The sequence below is a fragment of the Otolemur garnettii genome, unplaced genomic scaffold (genome assembly GCF_000181295.1).
Source record: "Otolemur garnettii isolate 467f Iridium unplaced genomic scaffold, OtoGar3 scaffold00129, whole genome shotgun sequence".
Lineage (NCBI taxonomy): Eukaryota > Metazoa > Chordata > Mammalia > Primates > Galagidae > Otolemur > Otolemur garnettii.
The window spans coordinates 446,886-464,186 of record NW_003852524.1 but is presented as its reverse complement, the minus strand read 5'-3'; the positions used below and the strand labels follow the sequence as shown (position 1 = coordinate 464,186).

The following is a 17,301-nucleotide window of genomic DNA, read 5'->3' as shown; positions in this document are numbered from 1 at the left end:
GTCCCAATGACTGGGGAGGCTGAGGCAGGAAGATCCTTGAGCTCAGAGTTCAAAGCTGCAGCAAGTCATGATTGTGCCACCGCACTCTAGCCTGGGCAGCAGAGTGACACCATCTCTTAAAAAAATTAATTAATTAAAATAAAATAAAAGCATATATGAGAAAAGTCACTGAGGAGTTCCACTCTATCAAAAGCTAAATGTTCTCTGGTATTCATGACCATAAATCCAGAGGCCAATCCCCCAGGACAGACTGTGTCCTCTACAGACCAAACTGCTGAGCCCACTGCAAGGGCAGACCAAAACCATAGGTGACAAATGACTTTGCTTGGCTCATTTGCGTGGTGGGAGAGTGGGTGGGTACTACTTCCAGTCTGTTCTCTGCTGTGCCCCATCTATCTTTTCTGTACTGTACAGCAAGAGTAATGTTTCTATTCCCAGTCTGGATCACTTATACAACTTAAAATTCAATGGCTTTGCATCCCTCTTAGGATAAAGATCTAAACAGAATGGTTTACCTGGGCCCTGTGTAACCCGACCCCTGCTTCCCCTTGCCAATCTCATCTTGCCCCACAGCGCCACCTCCTGCTCCTTCTGCACCGCTCTGGGCTTCTTTCAGCTTCTCAAGCGCATTTGCTGGCTCCTGCAAAGGGACCTTCTTATATTGTTTCCCCTGCCTGTAATGTTCTTCCTTATCCTATTTCCCTAGTTAATGCCACCCTCTGTTCAGGTCTCAGCTCAATCTTTACTTCTTTACGGAATCTTCCCTGACTCCCTTAAGTCAAAATCCTCTTGAGAAATTCTTAAAAGCCCATATACTGTTCATTCCTTTCACTTTTCACAGTACATTCCTTCATCAGTGTGATTACCCATTTAATGCTGCATCTTTCCCTAGACCCCGAGCTCCATGAGAGCAGGAATTCTTTCTGATTTTGCTCACTACTGCATCCCAGTGCCTAATACAGTGCCTGGTGTAACAGGTCCACACCAGATGGTGAATAAATTGAATTAACAGAGTCAAACTTTCAGCAACATTCAGGGTCTCTGATCCAAAAAGAATAAGAAAAATTAATTTTAATGACAGAATTCCTGGCACAGTGTACATAAAAGTATCTTGAACATCTCATTATCTCCTAGGACATCAGGGCTTAACTTTAAGGTGATTTATTTACCTATATCATCTTTATGTAAGGATAAATTCTGTTTGGTTTATTATGCTTGAGAAAGCGTATATACATAATACACTTTGCCAAGATTTCTATTAAGTTGTTTAGAATAAGTTTTGGTGCTTAAGGAAAATCCATTTTATGAAATACTTCATGGTTTGGAAACAAGGTCCTTATTTAGCACCTTTCTTCAAAATGAACAAAACCTGAGCTCCAATACACCTGCTTCACCAGTGACTCTATTCTGTTCCCTGAGATGATAATAGCAGATGCCACATTTGCTTGAAACCATGAGCTGAAAATTGGTATGAAAATGGAGTGAGGCATAGGAACAGGCACTATTTAGCTCATTCACTATTTCAGCAGGATTTTAAAACAGCTACTATGTTTCAGGTACAATACTAGGCACCAGGGTTGCAAGGATGAACTAGATCCAATCTCTGGCTTTAAGCAACACAGTCTAGCACAGTGGTTCTCAACCTTCCTAATGCCATGACCCTTTAATACAGTTCCTCATGTTGTGGTGACCCCCCAACCATAAAATTATTTTCGTCGTGGCATTAGGAAGGTTGAGAATCACTGGCCTGGCAGGTAGCAAGGCATGTGAAGGCATCATAAATACAGTACAATCTTAGAATGAAGTCAGTCTTGAAGGTGAGGATAAGGACTGCTGGGCTCTTTGCTCTAAGAACCTCTGGGTTTGGCATAGTAATAAGAGTACATGGTCTAACTCTCTGGTTCCTCAGTTATATTTCTGGCAAGATGCTGTCTGGTCTCTGCTTAACACTTACAGTGATGGCTCACTCGCTCCCAAGGCAGAAGTTGCCTTTCACTTCGGGCATCTCTAGTTATTAGTTCTTTATTTTCCTGATATTAAGTAGTTAAATGGATTATTCCTTTCTTTACCATTTACCATTGACATAAATCTACACTAAATAAATGTAATCTTGCTGCTTCATGACAGTAAGGATTTTAAAAGTCTGGGAAAATGAAAAAAGTCTTTTTAAACGGAGAATAAAGATGAAGTGTTAGAATTCCATACTTAACTTTTTGTCAATATATTTTATTTCCCTTCTCACCCCCCCCCTCCCTATTTTTTCTCTGTTATAGAGTCACTAGAAGTCACCGTTACCAAATCTGGACATCATTAATAGACTGGATAAAACCTAATGCTGAGACAAAAGTTGAACGGGTGAATAGGATTATTATCCATGAAAAATACAATGGAAGCACCTACCAGAATGACATAGCTTTGATAGAAATGAAAGGCTACCCCAAACCGGGGATTTGTAAGCTGCCTAAATCCGTCCCTGCTTGTGTCCCCTGGTCTCCATATCTATTTCAACCTAACAGTAGATGCATCATTTCTGGCTGGGGTCGAGAAAAAGGTATGTTTTATAATTTGTTAATCAGAATCTAGGGGCTGAAAATGAATGAGGAGAGAAATGCATGGGTGCTAATGCATGGGTGCTAATGCCCTAATGCCCTAATGCCCTAATGCCCAGAGAGGAACATATCTAGAAAAGTGAGTATCCAGCCAGGGCTGACTTCGTGGGTTTCTGACTGTACAGTTAGTTGCCCAGCACCCCATACTCAGATGGGGCTCCATGTTTGATTTACTGTCCTACTGTCACCATCATGAAATTTTTAATCATTTTGAAAGGGCCCCACTCCACATTTCCATTTTTTACTGCAAATTATGTAGCCAGACTTTCAATGGACACATACACTCTCTCTGTGATGAATGGGTAACCATTAATCAAGAAAAAATATATAGATAAGGAGATATAAGGCAGGGACCTTTGGGATTTGTTGGAGGAAATGTGGATGAAAGATAAAAAGGTTTGCAAAAGGACAGCCTCAGTATGTGTTGAGTCACTAATTCTCACAACCCTCCTTCTCGCTTCTTTCCTTTCTTCCCCATTCCCTGTGGCCTACCCCATCCACAAAGAGAAAGGAAATACAAGAAATTCATTCACTGAGATTTTAAGAAGACTTGAAGCGAATACTTCATATGACTGAGAGATGTGAACACTTAGAGATAAATTATTGGCATGATCTGCTGAATTAGAGATTAGATCAGAATTAAACCACCCAACACTTCTCCCTTCCTCTTGAAGATTTATTGTTGAAATTTAGCTTCCTTTTGACCTCTTAAACTCTCTTAAACTCTCTTTGTTAGCAGAAACCTCAAGTAATGTCACTGAATGGGTCTTGTAGAGTCATATTCCAACACCTTCTTTATAATTGCCACATTAAAAAGTGTAAAATATATGTTGAAATTAACCTAGATTTGTAGTACATTTGAATACATAGCTTGTAAAATACTAAACTTTATTAGGAAATAATTTATCTAGAAGTGTAAATTATTGTATCCTTATATTTCTTCTTAAAAAAAACCTTTAATGATGTACTTTTCTAAGTATACACAAAAGTAGAGATTAAAGTATAATGCACCCTTACCTAGTCATCATCCAGTTTCCACGGTTATCAACATACTCCCTTCTTATTTTATCTCCCTGTTATCAATTGGCATCTCAATGGCATAATTAGAAAGGTTTATTTATAAAAGAGTTAATTACTAAGATGCCAGTGGGCGGTTAGAGAACCACAAGGCCCACAGGTGCCCAGGACTAGCAATACCAGAGCCGTCATTGCAACCCCTAGATCTGAAGGTAGAAGGGAAGGAGTGGTTATCAGGAAAAAGTCTTAGGTAGAGCAGGTAGTCTAGACAGAAGCAAAGACCTTGAGTACAGCTGTCCTTAATCTCATCATCCTCCCTGCTGTTGGAAACTTCTTTGTCCAAAACCAATTGAAAACCAGAAGCTAAGAGTTCCTACAGGTGGGGCTCTCAGGGAAGGTTGAGTCAGGACACTGGAGGGAACATGGGGAGCTATTCAACATGTTTCCCACACATCCTTCCTGGAGTATATTAAATCACATCACAGATGTCATGTCATTTCATCTATAAATACTCTAGTATATATCTTTACCAGATAAGGACACAACACTAGTTTTATACCCCCCAAAATAAAAGTGATTCCTTATAACCAGTCTGTGTTTAATATTCCTCATCTATTTATAAAAAATATTTTTACAGTCAGATTATTTGAATCAAGATCCAAACAAAGTCTATACATTGCATTCAGTAGCTATTTTTCTTAAATCTCTTTTAATCTAGGATAATTACCCCTTCCTTTTAATTAAAATGTACTTATTTTTAAAACTGGTTAATTCTTATTTTAGTATTTCCACACCTTGAACTTGGTTGATCATATCCTTTATCTGGCATTTGACATGTTCTTCCATCCCATGTATTTTCCTATAAGTTATAGTTAGATATATTCTTATTCAACAATTAAGTTATTAGCCAGGCTCCGTGGTTCCCACCTCAGCACTTGGGAGGCTGAGGCAGGTGGATTGCCTGAGCTCACAAGTTTAAGACCAGCCTGAGCAAGAGCAAGACCCCATCTCTGAAAAAAAAAAAAAAAAGCCGAGCGCTGTGGTGGGCACCTGTAGTCCCAGCTACTTGGGAGGCTGAGGCAAGAGAATCACTTACGCCTAGGAGTTGGAGGTTGCTGTGAGCAGTGATGCCATGGCATTCTACTGAGGGTGACATAATGAGACTCTGTCTCAAAAACAACAACAACAACAACAACAAAATTATTAGTCAAATATGGCTTAACACATGTATTGAGCGCTTACTAAGTGCACTTTAATGCTAACATGCGAGGATTTCAGTGGCAAAAAATATGGCCCCAGTCAATAGACAAAGAGATGAAGAGGTTCCAGGGTTGTAAGATGAAAGCCAGCTCTCAGGGTGCTTACTGGCTACCTTGAAGTCGGGAGGTCAAATTCTGTGCTTTCACTGCCTCATCCTGGGATAATTCTAGGTCAAGATGCCTACCTGCAGAGGAGCCATCAGACATGAGTGCCCCCATCAGACAGCAGAAGGTGACAAGGGACTATGAGAAGTCTACAAAACAAGAGTACAGAGAAGGGGGCTAGCTCCTGACCATTAAAAATTTCTCACAGTTTTAAAAGACTTTTCCTGACTGAAGGGAAATAATAAATTCCTAGTTTTTAAAAGGCTCTTGTTCCAAGAAAGGCAACCATCTTGAGACCAACTTAAAGTAAAGCTTGAAGGAAAAAAAGGAAACTCCTTCCTGATTTGCCATATGCTTTGGTGGGCTTTTATGTCCCTCTGCTTCTCGGGGGAGTAGAATACTAATTCTATAATTAAGTACCTCGTACATACTACAGGTAAGGGTCTGTGGAGGTGTCCTCCAGGATAAACCAGAGGTCTCCGTCCCTAGGTCGTTCATAAGTTAAGTGAAGGGGAGGTCATTTGGCATACGATACTTAGTATATAACTGGATTACTGTGAGTTCATGCAGCTAGCATGATTCTGGGTGCTGGTAAAGAATGAGTCAGGCCTATTCTTGCCCCCTAAAACTTTGAGTGATGAGGAAGCAGACACAAAATAAGCAACTAAAGCATGAAAATTGCTGAGCTCTGGGGAAAAGGAGGAGGGGAGATGGGGCAAAGATTCCCTCCTTATCCCTGAGACATCTCACTTGTATTCTTATATTTTCATCTTCCCTAATATGTTTGTCAATAGTACCTGGCCCTTCTTTTTCTCTTGGACCAAAAATGTTCAAGTCCCAAAATTCTTAAATAGAAAGGAAATCCTAAATCTCCTTTTAATTGCTTCAAATCACTTAGGAAATGAATTTCATTCCCCACGCACACGTTAATAACTTCATATGCATTTTCTTTATTCAAACTTCTGATATTAAAAAGTTATTTTCACCCTAACATGCATTTTTCAAGGAAGTAGGGATTGTAAGACGATAGGAGATGTTTAGAGGAAACAATCCCATACTGATTCCTGTCCACTGCTCTACTGAACTCTGCAACCAAAAGAGAAAGATTTTATCTCATTCATCTCAGGGTACCAGCTCTTTTTTAAAGAATGTGACTTCATGCCATATGTTCAATAACCCCCCTTGATGATCCATACAATTTTCTGTAAAAACAATTACAGAAAAAGAGGATATGAGGAGAAAAGTGTGATGAAATATGCTAAGGCCCTATCCTCAAAAGTTCATCTGTATGTTAGGAATATATACTCTCTTATATTCCTAATGGCTTACTATTTGATTTCTTTATTTGTGACTTCTAAATGTTTGTGTTCTTACTTTGTTCAGATGACCAAAAAGTCTTTGCCCTTCAGTGGGGTGAAGTTTACCTAATTGGCAACTGCTCTAAGTTTTATCAAAATCGCTTCTATGAAAAAGAAATGGAATGTGCAGGTAAGTGCTAAGTGGCTCATCTGGGATATACAGTATATATATTCCTGCCAGCAAATATCTCCTCCTCCCTACCCTATCAGCTCCCCTGCTCTGGGCCCTGAACGCTTCCGTTTGGCCTTCTAGCTATTGCCAACTTCTGTACTCCATTCCCTGTAGCTCAAGTTCCCCTATTCTAATACCAAGAGGAAACATCTTCCTTAAACTATTATATACTAGTGCAGCAAGGTGACTAAGAGCACAGACTTTGGAATCAGACCTAGATTTATATCCCAGTTTTTAGCAATTACTAGTCATGTGACTTTGAGTTAGTTTCCTCTCTTGGAAAATTGAGGCTCTAAAGAGATAAGGAAATAGAGGGGCATTGCATTTATATGATTTACCCAAAGTTTTACAGACAAAAGGTAATAATATGCCCAAGACCAAAACTAAAACCACTTCTAAAGAGAAGTTCAAGTCATCTCATCTCAAGTAATACCACCTCCTTAGAAATCACATTGTGGGCCGGGAGCGGTGGCTCACATCTGTAATCTGGGAGCACTCTGCGAGGCTGAGGCCAATGGATCGTCTGAGCCAAAGCAAGACTTTGTTTCTAAAAATAGCTGGGTTTTGTGGTGAGTACCTGTAGTCCCAGCTACTTGGGAAGCTGAGGCAAGAGAATTGCTTGAGCCCAAGAGTTTGAGGTTGCTGTGAGCTGTGATGCCACATCACTCTATTGAGGGCAACAAAGTGAGACTCTGTCTCAAAAAAAAAGAGAGAAATCACATTGCGTTTCTCAGGCCGTGGTCCCCGCTGCTGTCACGGTTAATTCCCCTAACACTACAAGAACAATTCCTGCTTCTAGAGATGATTCAAAGGCTAGGCACCAGCCTGTGTGGCGCATTTAGGATGCTTTATTGAAGCTATTTATAAATAATGTTTTACTAAAAAGGGCAGTGATTAATATCCTATAACCTTTTTGAATAGTGATTCAAAAACCTTAGAAGGTCATAAGAGTAAGGAGACAGTGTTCTTCTGTCTTGAAATGGTTCAGAATTACAGTGGAGGAAGGGGGAGAACAGCGTAAAATCTTCCAGGAGGTGGTATCGTGGTTAAGAGGGTGAGCTCTGAGGTGTGGCTGCTTGGGTTCAAGCCCAGGCGATGCTATTTGTTACAAGTGACCTTGGACAAGTTAAACTCTGCGCCTTGTTCGTTTCAGCTGTAAAATAGCTGATACCACATAGGATTGTGGTCAGGATTAAAACAGTGAATGATCAATCCACTTTAGAATCTTGATAAGCACTAAGTAAGTCCCCACTCAGCGTCTGATGCAACTTGCAGGTTGCGGTTCGTCTCAGTATACGGTTGTATGAAATAGAGAACACAGGAAAAGCATGCTGAATTAAGGGCATTAGTAAAAGAAGACATATAAAATATTTCCTAACCTGCATCTCTCCAACTCTGTGATTTCCTGTCAGGTAAGCTTAAGGCAACTGAGGTCCTTACACGTGTTGGTGTAGGAGGCAGGAGGCAGAGCAGGCCTGGTAGCTTTGCAAATAGAAGGAACCGTGTCGTGTGACCGTCTCTTCCCCCTTTCTTTCTCAGGTACAGTTGATGGTTCCATCGATGCCTGTAAAGGGGACTCTGGAGGCCCCTTGACCTGTACGGATGCCAACAATGTGACTTATGTTTGGGGTGTTGTGAGTTGGGGTGAAAACTGTGGCCAACCAGAGTTCCCAGGTGTTTACACCAAAGTAGCCAATTATTTTGACTGGATTAGCTACCATGTGGGAAGGCCTCTTATTTCCCAGCATAATATGTAAAATTGTGATCCTCCTCTTCTTTCTACTCTTTTTCTTTCAGAAGTTCCATTTTAATTGATATGAAACTGTATATTTAATTTTTCTCTAGGGGAAAAAAGGAATCAAATCTCATTGGGTATTTTTAAAGGCCTCTACAAAGTTTACACCATACTGGAATTTTGCTGTGTAATTATCAAATAAATATTTTGGTTAAGCATACGAATTTTATTTATCAGAAATTTGGATTAAATTATCTCTCATGCAGGAGTGATGTACTGACGATACCAAAGGTGTAACTAGTTGAATGACATCGGTTCACATAAGCCCGGGTTCACATCCCAACTCCAGCACCTACTACTTTTGTCCCTGGGCAATTTATTTTCTTCTTTGTACCTCATTTTCCACCTACAAAATGGAAACTGAAATTCTGTAGCAAATGAAATTACATATTTATGTGAAATATTTGGAAAGGCATAGTGCCTGTCACAGGGCAATAACTGACCTCACGGGTCTTGTCCATTTCTCTGCTTCTTGAACTATTAAAATTTCTTGAAAATTTTGTCTTCACTCTGTCCATTTCACATGTTCTCTTTGACTCTTTCTCTAAATCTCTCCACAGATACTTAACCAGCACCCCTGGCCTGTCTGGGTCAGACCTCACAGTCCCTTAGCTGCTCTCCTCCCAGCAGCCTTAGACCCTTCAGGGCATCACACTCCTTCCTGGCTGCTGTTCCTTCTGGTCTCTCATTTTGCACGTTCCCTGATGACCTCACCTAGATTCCATTTTAAATTTCACTGGCAACTCAGTGACTCACAAATTCATTCAAATTCACAAAATCTCCTGCTCTGCCTTTTCCTAGAACTGTAGCCTGGTATGTGCCACTGAACACAGAACTGCAGCCTGGTATGTGCCACTGAACACTTGCCATTGTCCTGTCTATATCTAGTAGCATCTCAAAAGAAACCAGCCAACACAGGCTCCGTATTGCCCCTCCCTAACTTGCTCCTTCCCACCTGGGTACACAGCACTACTACCCCTCAGGGCGACAGTGGACCCTGTCTCCATCTATATGTCACCTGCTCTAACCTGCATAGAGCACTGTCAACCCCCAACACGGTCTGTTTTTATAGGTTTGTCCATCTTTTCCCCTCACTGGTCCCACAACCCAACTACAATGTAAAATGAGTGACAATTATGTCTTCTTTCTAGCTACCTCCCTGGCACCTGGCTCATAGAGGGCAGGCATTCAATGAATAAATATTAGTTAATATTGTTTATTTATTTTTAAAATGGAGCTATTATCATCCTGAAGGCAGACATATATTTTTCATATAAGTATTACCATTAATATGGCATCGGAGTCCAGTCTTGGACAGGACTCAACTATTTAAATAATAGAAATATCCATTTTAACATACATTCCAAAATTGGTTGCTACTAGATTTTTTTTTAATTGTAGTAAAATATACATAACATAAAATTAACCATTTAACCTTTTTGTTGTTGTTGTTGTTTGTGAGACATGGTCTTACTCTGTTGTCCCAGCTAGGATGCAGTGGCATCATCATAGCTCATTGCCACCTTGAACACCTGGACTCTAGAGATCCCTGTGCCTCAACTTCTCAAGTAGCCAGGACTACATGCGTGCACCATAGTGCTAGGGTAGTTTTCCTATTTTTAGTAGAAACAGGGTCTTGCTCTTGCTCGAGCTGGTATCAAACTCCTGAGCTCAAGCAATCTTCCTGCCTTGGCCTCCCAGAGTGCTAGGATTACAGGCATGAGCCATGATACCTGGCCCCATTTTAACCATTTTTAAGTGTATAGTTTAGAGGCATTAAGAGCAGTCACATTGTTATTTGTTTGTTTGTTTGTTTTGGCTGGTGCTGGGTTTGAACCCGCCACCTCCAGTGTATGGAGCCAGTGCCCTACTCCTTGAGCTACAGGCACTGCCCAGAGTAGTCAAATTGTTACACAATGATTAACACCATCCATCTCCAGAAATAGTTCATCTTCACAAACTGAAACTTCATATTCACTAAACGATAATTCCCCCTTCTTCCTTCCCATGCTGCCCATATTTTAAATTCCTTTGTCATTAAAGGGTACAGGAAAGTATTCATTATCCACTGCTGTGTTAGAAGGAACCCCCAAATTGTGGCTTAAATTAAAATTGCTTATAATTTTGCTCATGAATCTGGGGTTGGCTGGACTCAGCTCAGCAGCTCCCCTTTCAGCTTCTCATGCAGCTGCATTCAGCCAAGGATGGAGCAGAATCATCACTGAGGCTTCTTCCTTCACACAGACTTCTGATGCCTGGGCAGGGAGGAATCTGACAGCCGGGGCTTCTCAGATGTCTCCTCTCTCTGTGTTCTCTCCACATGGGCTGTCAGCATGGCTAGTCCAGGGATGCCAGACTTCTTACACAGCAGCTGATGAGAGTCCCAAGAGACACTGCAGAACCGGCCTGGCCTTTTCTAACTTAGCCTTGGATGTCATTCAGTGTCATTTCCATCACAAAGACATTCCCAGTTTTAAGGGAAGGGAAATAATCCATCTCTGGATGAAAACGGGTATCAAAGAATGTGTGGACGTGTTTTAAAACCACCTTGTCCTGATCAGAAGTCCTGGCACAATGAGGCACCTTAGAAGATGACTATGCAGGAGATAAAAAGAGAAAGTGCTCAAGAGCAGCCAGGTGGGGACCCAGCACATGGAACACCATCAGCTGGGGCCCCTCAAAGGGCCCTGCCAGTCTGCACAGTGACCTAGAACCCGGCGGCTTCGCAGCGGAGCAGAACAGGGTCAGGGCCTGAAGGGTGAAGAGCCTGCTCTCTGAAAGGACTCCATGCGATACAGACCTGGAATAGCAGGAGTGGGATGACCTGATGCCAAGTTTTTCCCATTTAGAGGTCTGTCTCAGGCTCCTAACCGCAGACAACAGAAGCCTATTTAATCAGCTCAATAAAAAAATGTACTCAAAGATATCAGGCAGTTCACAGAATGTTCAGGAAAGTCAGAGAATGGAAGTCTACACATCTGGGAAAAATGCTCAAAGACCACCATAGGACAGCTCCATCAGAGACTCCAACTGCCACCAGCTCATACGCCAGTCCCAGAGACAGCTTGTACCACAAAGTCTGGGCATTGGACACTGTTGCTAGACCCTGTGCCGCTGTGCCTCCTTGAGTTAGCAGATCTTCCCTAAAGGTGGGCAGGACACAGAACTCACTGGATGTGGAGCTGTGCCATCATCTGCTATTTCACTTGGCTTCAGACTGCACCATCTTATGAAGGAGATGAGAAAACAAATTATGAAGCTGTACTTTGCCAGGTACAATGGTAAGGAAAATGTAAGGGAGATCAGGAAAATCAGCCTGAAGTGTCAAAGAAGGTGTCCCCAGAGGGGGGCTTAATCTAAACCAGTGGTTCTCAACCTTCCTAATGCCGCAATGTATTTTCATTGTTACAAAGGGGTCATGACCCACAGGTTGAGAACCATTGTTCTAAATTATGGAAGGAAAGACTGTCCTGGCAGATGCAAATGCAAAGACCCTGCTGCTTAAGGAACAGAGAGCAGCTCAGTGTGACTAGAGCACACAGTGCAGCTGAGGAGCTGGAGAGGGAGAAAAAGCCAGAGCAGGGAGGGCCTCATGCCAAAGAGTTGGGACCATAAAAGGATTCTGGAAAGTTCAAACTGGAGGGAGTGAGAAAGATGGATTGGAAGGGGGTGAGATAGGCTACAAAAGAGACCCTTGGAGGGATTGAAGAATAATGAAGGTAGAAACTAAACCGGGGATTAAAAGGATGGTGCTGATTCTAGATATGTTGAATGAAATAGATGGCATTTGGGGACAAACAGACAGCCAAATACTAAAGAGAGAGATTTGAGTCTAGGATAATTCCCAGGCTCTTGGATAATGAGGTGGTTGATATTGCCACTGAGTGCAGAAATAAAGGGGATAGAGGAATACGAGCAGGTTTAGAGCCATTCCACAGTTACGGTGCCATGGGAGCCCAGTGAAGATGTACAGTACACAAAGCTGAAAAGCAAGCAGTGAACCCGAGCTAGAGAAAGCACATACTGAATTTGTCCTGATGGTCAAAACCTGCAGCCACACCTAAGCAAGTTCCTTTCCAGCTCTCCAGTGCTGCTTCTGTGCCAAGTCATCTTACATTCTGCCTACAAAGATACCTAGAAAAATCTCTCTTCCTGATTAAATTTGCCTGATGGTAGACACCTGCCCATCCCCACCCTACCCTCACCAAGCAGACAGCCATTATCTCTAACATATTATGGAACCAGCCCATGTTCACGGATCTGGCACAGCTATCTCTCATCCTTCACTTTGTCCCATCTTGAAAGCTATTCATGCCACCGACCTTCTAGCCCAGGGGTGCTCAAACTTTTTAAACAAGGGGCCAGTTCACTGTCCCTCGACTGTTGGAGGGCCGGACTGCAGGCCTCAGGATGAGTTGGCTGCTAAGCAGGACAGGCAGCAGCGGCAAAAACACCCAGCAGGCTGGATAAATGTCCTAGGCGGGCTGCATGTGGCTCGCAGGCCATAGTTTGAGGACGCCTGTTCTAGCCAGAGGCTAGAAACTAGCACCTATTGGCTCAGCGCCTGTGGCTCAAGCGGCTAAGGCGCCAGCCACATACACCTAAGGTGGCGGGTTCGAATCCCTAGCCCGGGCCCGCCAAACAACAATGATGGCTGCAACCAAAAAAAATGGCCAGGCGTTGTGGCGGGCGCCTGTAGTCCCAGCTACTTGGGAGGCTGAGGCATGAGACTCGCTTGAGCCCAGGAGTTGTAGGTTGCTGTGAGCTGTGAGTCCATGGCACTCTATCCAGGGGGATAGCTTGAGGCTCTGTCTCAAAAAAAAAAGAAACTAGCACCTATTTCTCCTTAATTTGAGCTCCCTTTTAGAGGATAACCATCCAGGCTTGGCACTGGGGAAAGACTGATCTTTATAACCAGAATGATTTCATCACATGGTATTTGTTGTCATCCTGGACAAAAGAGAGACATTATGGCTGGATTTGTTTTACCAGGTGGCATTTATTCTCATCACAATAGCACTGCTGAGGCCATTTAATGAGACATGGAAAAACACTAGAAATTAGAAACCGTCCTTGATCATTTGTATTTTGTTGATTTTTGTGTTATTTAACTATTGTGATTGCACAATAGTCTAGTTTGTAAACATTCCAAGTTAATATGTTACATTAAACTGAAAAACTCTCGCATTCTCACCTCATCAATACTACTGTGTTCTGTGACGTCCTTGTACAGTGAAGAGATCATTAGGGGTTTCTAGAAGAGATACTTGACTTCCTGTGTTTATTCTTAGTTCTGTATAGGAAATACAGCCTAGTCTTGGCCATCCAGAAGATCCTACTTCAAGGCACTCAAAACATTCAGACAAGAATCAGCACAAATAGAGTGTGTTTTATATTTTCAATTTTATTTTGATAACATCTACTATAATTGTTGTTCTCAGTTTCTCTTTTTTTTTTTTTTTGGCCGGCACCTCAGGCATTTGTTCCTCTGACTACAATAGAGTTTTGTCCCCAGTACTCCAATGAAACATCTCCTGTGAAGTTCACCAGTCACCTCCAAGTTACTAAATCTAGTGGTCAGTATCGAGTCCTCATCTTCTTCCACATCAGCAGAATTGATGGTTCTTCTGCCTTTGACACACCAGAGCACAGCATTCTCTGAGCTCTATTCCTGCCGCACTGGGCTGCTCCTTCTTAACCTGCTTTACTGATTCTTCATTCCATTACCTCCTAAGACTTAGATTTTGTTCTGCTTCTCTTTACATACGCATATTTTAGAGCAAAGGTCCTAAAACTTTTTAAACAGGGGGCCAGTTCGCTGTCCCTCAGACTGTTGGAGGGCCAGACTGCGGGCCCTGGGACAAGTCCACTGCTAAGCAGGACAAGCAGTGGCAGCAAAAACACCCAGTGGGTCGCATGTGGCCTGCAGGCTGTAGTTTGAGGACACCTGTTTTAGAGGATCTCATCAAGCCCCGCGGCTTTACAAGCCATTTCTATCCTGACAACTTCCATATTATTTCTAAACTATCCCACCTTTGAGCTGCAGACTCAGAATCAGCTTCTCAAATATGGTATGCCTGAAGTAAATTTTCTAATTGTTTTCCTGAAAGCTGCTCCTTCGGCAATCCTCCCTAGTTTAGTTAGTGAGAACTCTATTTTCTTCCAATTGCTTAGACCAGTATCTCAATGCCAACTTTGATTCCTCTTTTCCTCTCATATTCAGCCCATCAGCAAAGCCCTTTGATTCTACCATTGCTACATTTAGAATGTGACCACTTTTCACACCTCCACCCATCTCTCCTCGGACAGGCCATACCAATACTTTACCTGCTCAGCTGTGTTCTTCCAGGTCTCAGCTCTCACCCTTCACAGCCAAAGTACATGTAGACAAACTATCCATTCTCTAGCAGAAAAGCCCTGGACACAGCTGTGCATTTGCTACCAATGATGCCTGCAACAAAAATAACAGACTTTGCTGATTATATGAAAGTTCCCTCTAAAGAAGGTTCTTTTCAAACATTTTATTTTATTTTTTTAATTTATTATTATTATTGATATTTTGGGGGCAGAGTCTCACTATGTCACCCTTGGTAGAGTGCTGTGGCATCACAGCTCACAGCAACCTCAAACTCTTGGCTTAAACAATTCTCTTGCCTCAGCCTCCCAAGTATCTGGGCCTTTAGGTGCCCACCTCAATGCCTGGCTATTTTGTTGTTGTTGTTGCAGTTGTCATTGTTGATTTTACCTGGCTTGGGCTGGATTCAAACCCACCAGCCTCAGTGTATGTGGCCGGTGCCCTACCCACTGAGCTGCAGGCGCCGCCCTTTTCAAACATTTTATGCTAACTTTTGGGAAGAAAAAATGGAAGTGGGTCATGTAGAAGAAGTTATATGATATGGTCATCCAGGGCGTGCATCCTGTGCAGTGGCAAGAAGCCCCACATTCAAAAGGGCTGGGCACTCGTCATCGCCTTGAAATTCTCACTAATTTTTCAATTTTTTGACACATTATATTTGCACATATTTATGGGGTACATGTGAAATTTTGATACAGGCATAAAATGTGTAATGATCAGGTCAGAGCACTGGGGTGTCCATCACACAAATATTTATCATTGGGTATGTTTCAAGTCTTCTCTGCTAGCTATTTTGAAAAACATGATACTGTTTTTAACTATAGTTACCCTACTCTGCTATCAAACATTATAACTTATTCCATCTATCTAACTGTATGCTTGTACTCATTAACCAACCTCTCTCTTTGTCCCAGCCTCCAGCCCATACACCATTTCCAGTCTCTGGTGTCTATCACTCTACTCTCGACTTCCATGTGATCAACCCTTTAGCTCCCACTGATGAGTAAGAACATGTGATATTTGTCCTTCTGTGCCTGACTTACTCATATTTCACTTAACATAATGATGTCCAGTCCTATCCAGGGTGCTGGAAATGATGTGATTTTATTCTTTTTTATAGCTGAGTAGTATTCCATTGTGTATATAGACACATTTTCTTTATTCATTCATCCATCACTAGACATGTTTACTCTGTATCTTTGCTACTGTGAATAGTGCTGCAATAAATGTGGGGGTGTAGATGTTCCTTTGATATACTTTTTCTCCTTTGGAAAAATACCCAGTAGAGAGCCTGCTAGATCATACAATAGTTCTACTTTTTGTCTTTTGAGAAATCTCCATGCCATTTTCTATAGTGGCTGTACTAACCAAGATGGATTAAAGATGAAATGTAGGCACTGAAACTATAAAACGACTAGAAGACAACAGAGAGAACTCTTCAGGACATTGCTCTGGCAAGGATTTTATGACTAAGACTAAAAGCAATATATTAAACTAGACAGCAAAATAAAAAAATAAATATAGTGAAGAAATAACCTCTTGAATGGAAGTAAATACTTGGAAACTAATCATATGTCAGAGAGTAATATCCAGAATATATAAGGAACTCAAACAACTCAACTGTAAAAAAAATGATCTGGCCTGCAGTCACTAGGATAAGGCCAGCCTTCTGTGCAGATCACCAATAAATACTTCTTTTTCTTACTAAACAAACAAACAAATAATCCCATTTAAAAATGGAAATAGACATGAATGGATATTTCTCAAAAGAAGACATACTAATGACCTACAAGTATGTGAAAAAAATGTTCAACATCTCTGATCATCAGGGAAATGGAAATTAAACCACAATGAGTTATCATCTCATCCCAGTTAAAATAACTTTTATCAAGAAAGCAATAACTAAGATGTGGAGAAAGGGGACATTTCATATGCTGTGGTGGTAATTCTGAATGAACTTTGAGCAGTGGCCCTGCACTTTTATTTTACAACAAACCCTGCAGATTATACAGTTAGTCTGTGGTCAGTGTCAAACCCTGTTATTTGATAGCGGGAATTAAGAGGAGAAAGTATATCTTGGAATTACTGCAGAGCAACAGTATTAAGTATTTAATGATTAAATGTGAAAAGGATTCAAAAATAAAACTTAAGAGTTTTGTTTTTGACAAAGATGGTGGTGATTCCCACAGGGAACACAGTGGAAAAGGAAATTTGCCTGAGTGAAAAGAGAACAGGTCCATCAGCCAGAGGACCTGGGATTTGAGAATTTCATCCCTGAGGAGGTATAGGACATAGAAAACTGAGTCTAAGTCCTCAGAGCATAAGCATAAACTGTAGTGAAAGTATAAGAAATTAGATGAGATCACAAAGGAGTAAATGCATATAGAAAAGGAAAATAAAAAGGAAGGGTCTTTGGGTTTGGGTCATAACTGAGGGCTGGAACCAGGTTATTTTACTACATTCTATTCTTTATTTTGGGAGCCTTATTTCTGAACCAGGGAGTTTCTCTGGAAGAAAACTTGAAAGACCAAGCCCTGTTTAAGGATGTGGTGTGGGACTGGACGGTACCTCAGAACCTCAAAGGTAATCTAGTTCAACATCTACACTTTGATATTTTCTTATTTCAACAAC

At 41.5% G+C, this 17,301-nt stretch overlaps 1 protein-coding gene across 1 annotated transcript in view; it reads left to right on the top strand.

The window, feature by feature from the left end:
- The window catches only part of CFI (complement factor I), a 52,334-nt gene extending 43,858 nt beyond the window's left edge, over positions 1 to 8,476 (top strand). Inside the window, exons 11-13 of the mRNA XM_012810341.2 lie at positions 2,196 to 2,551; positions 6,374 to 6,478; positions 8,060 to 8,476. Of these exons, the coding sequence (XP_012665795.1) occupies positions 2,196 to 2,551; positions 6,374 to 6,478; positions 8,060 to 8,277 (679 nt within the window). The 3' untranslated portion in view covers positions 8,278 to 8,476. The remainder of the gene's footprint in view (positions 1 to 2,195; positions 2,552 to 6,373; positions 6,479 to 8,059) is intronic.
- Positions 8,477 to 17,301: the final 8,825 nt, after the last annotated feature.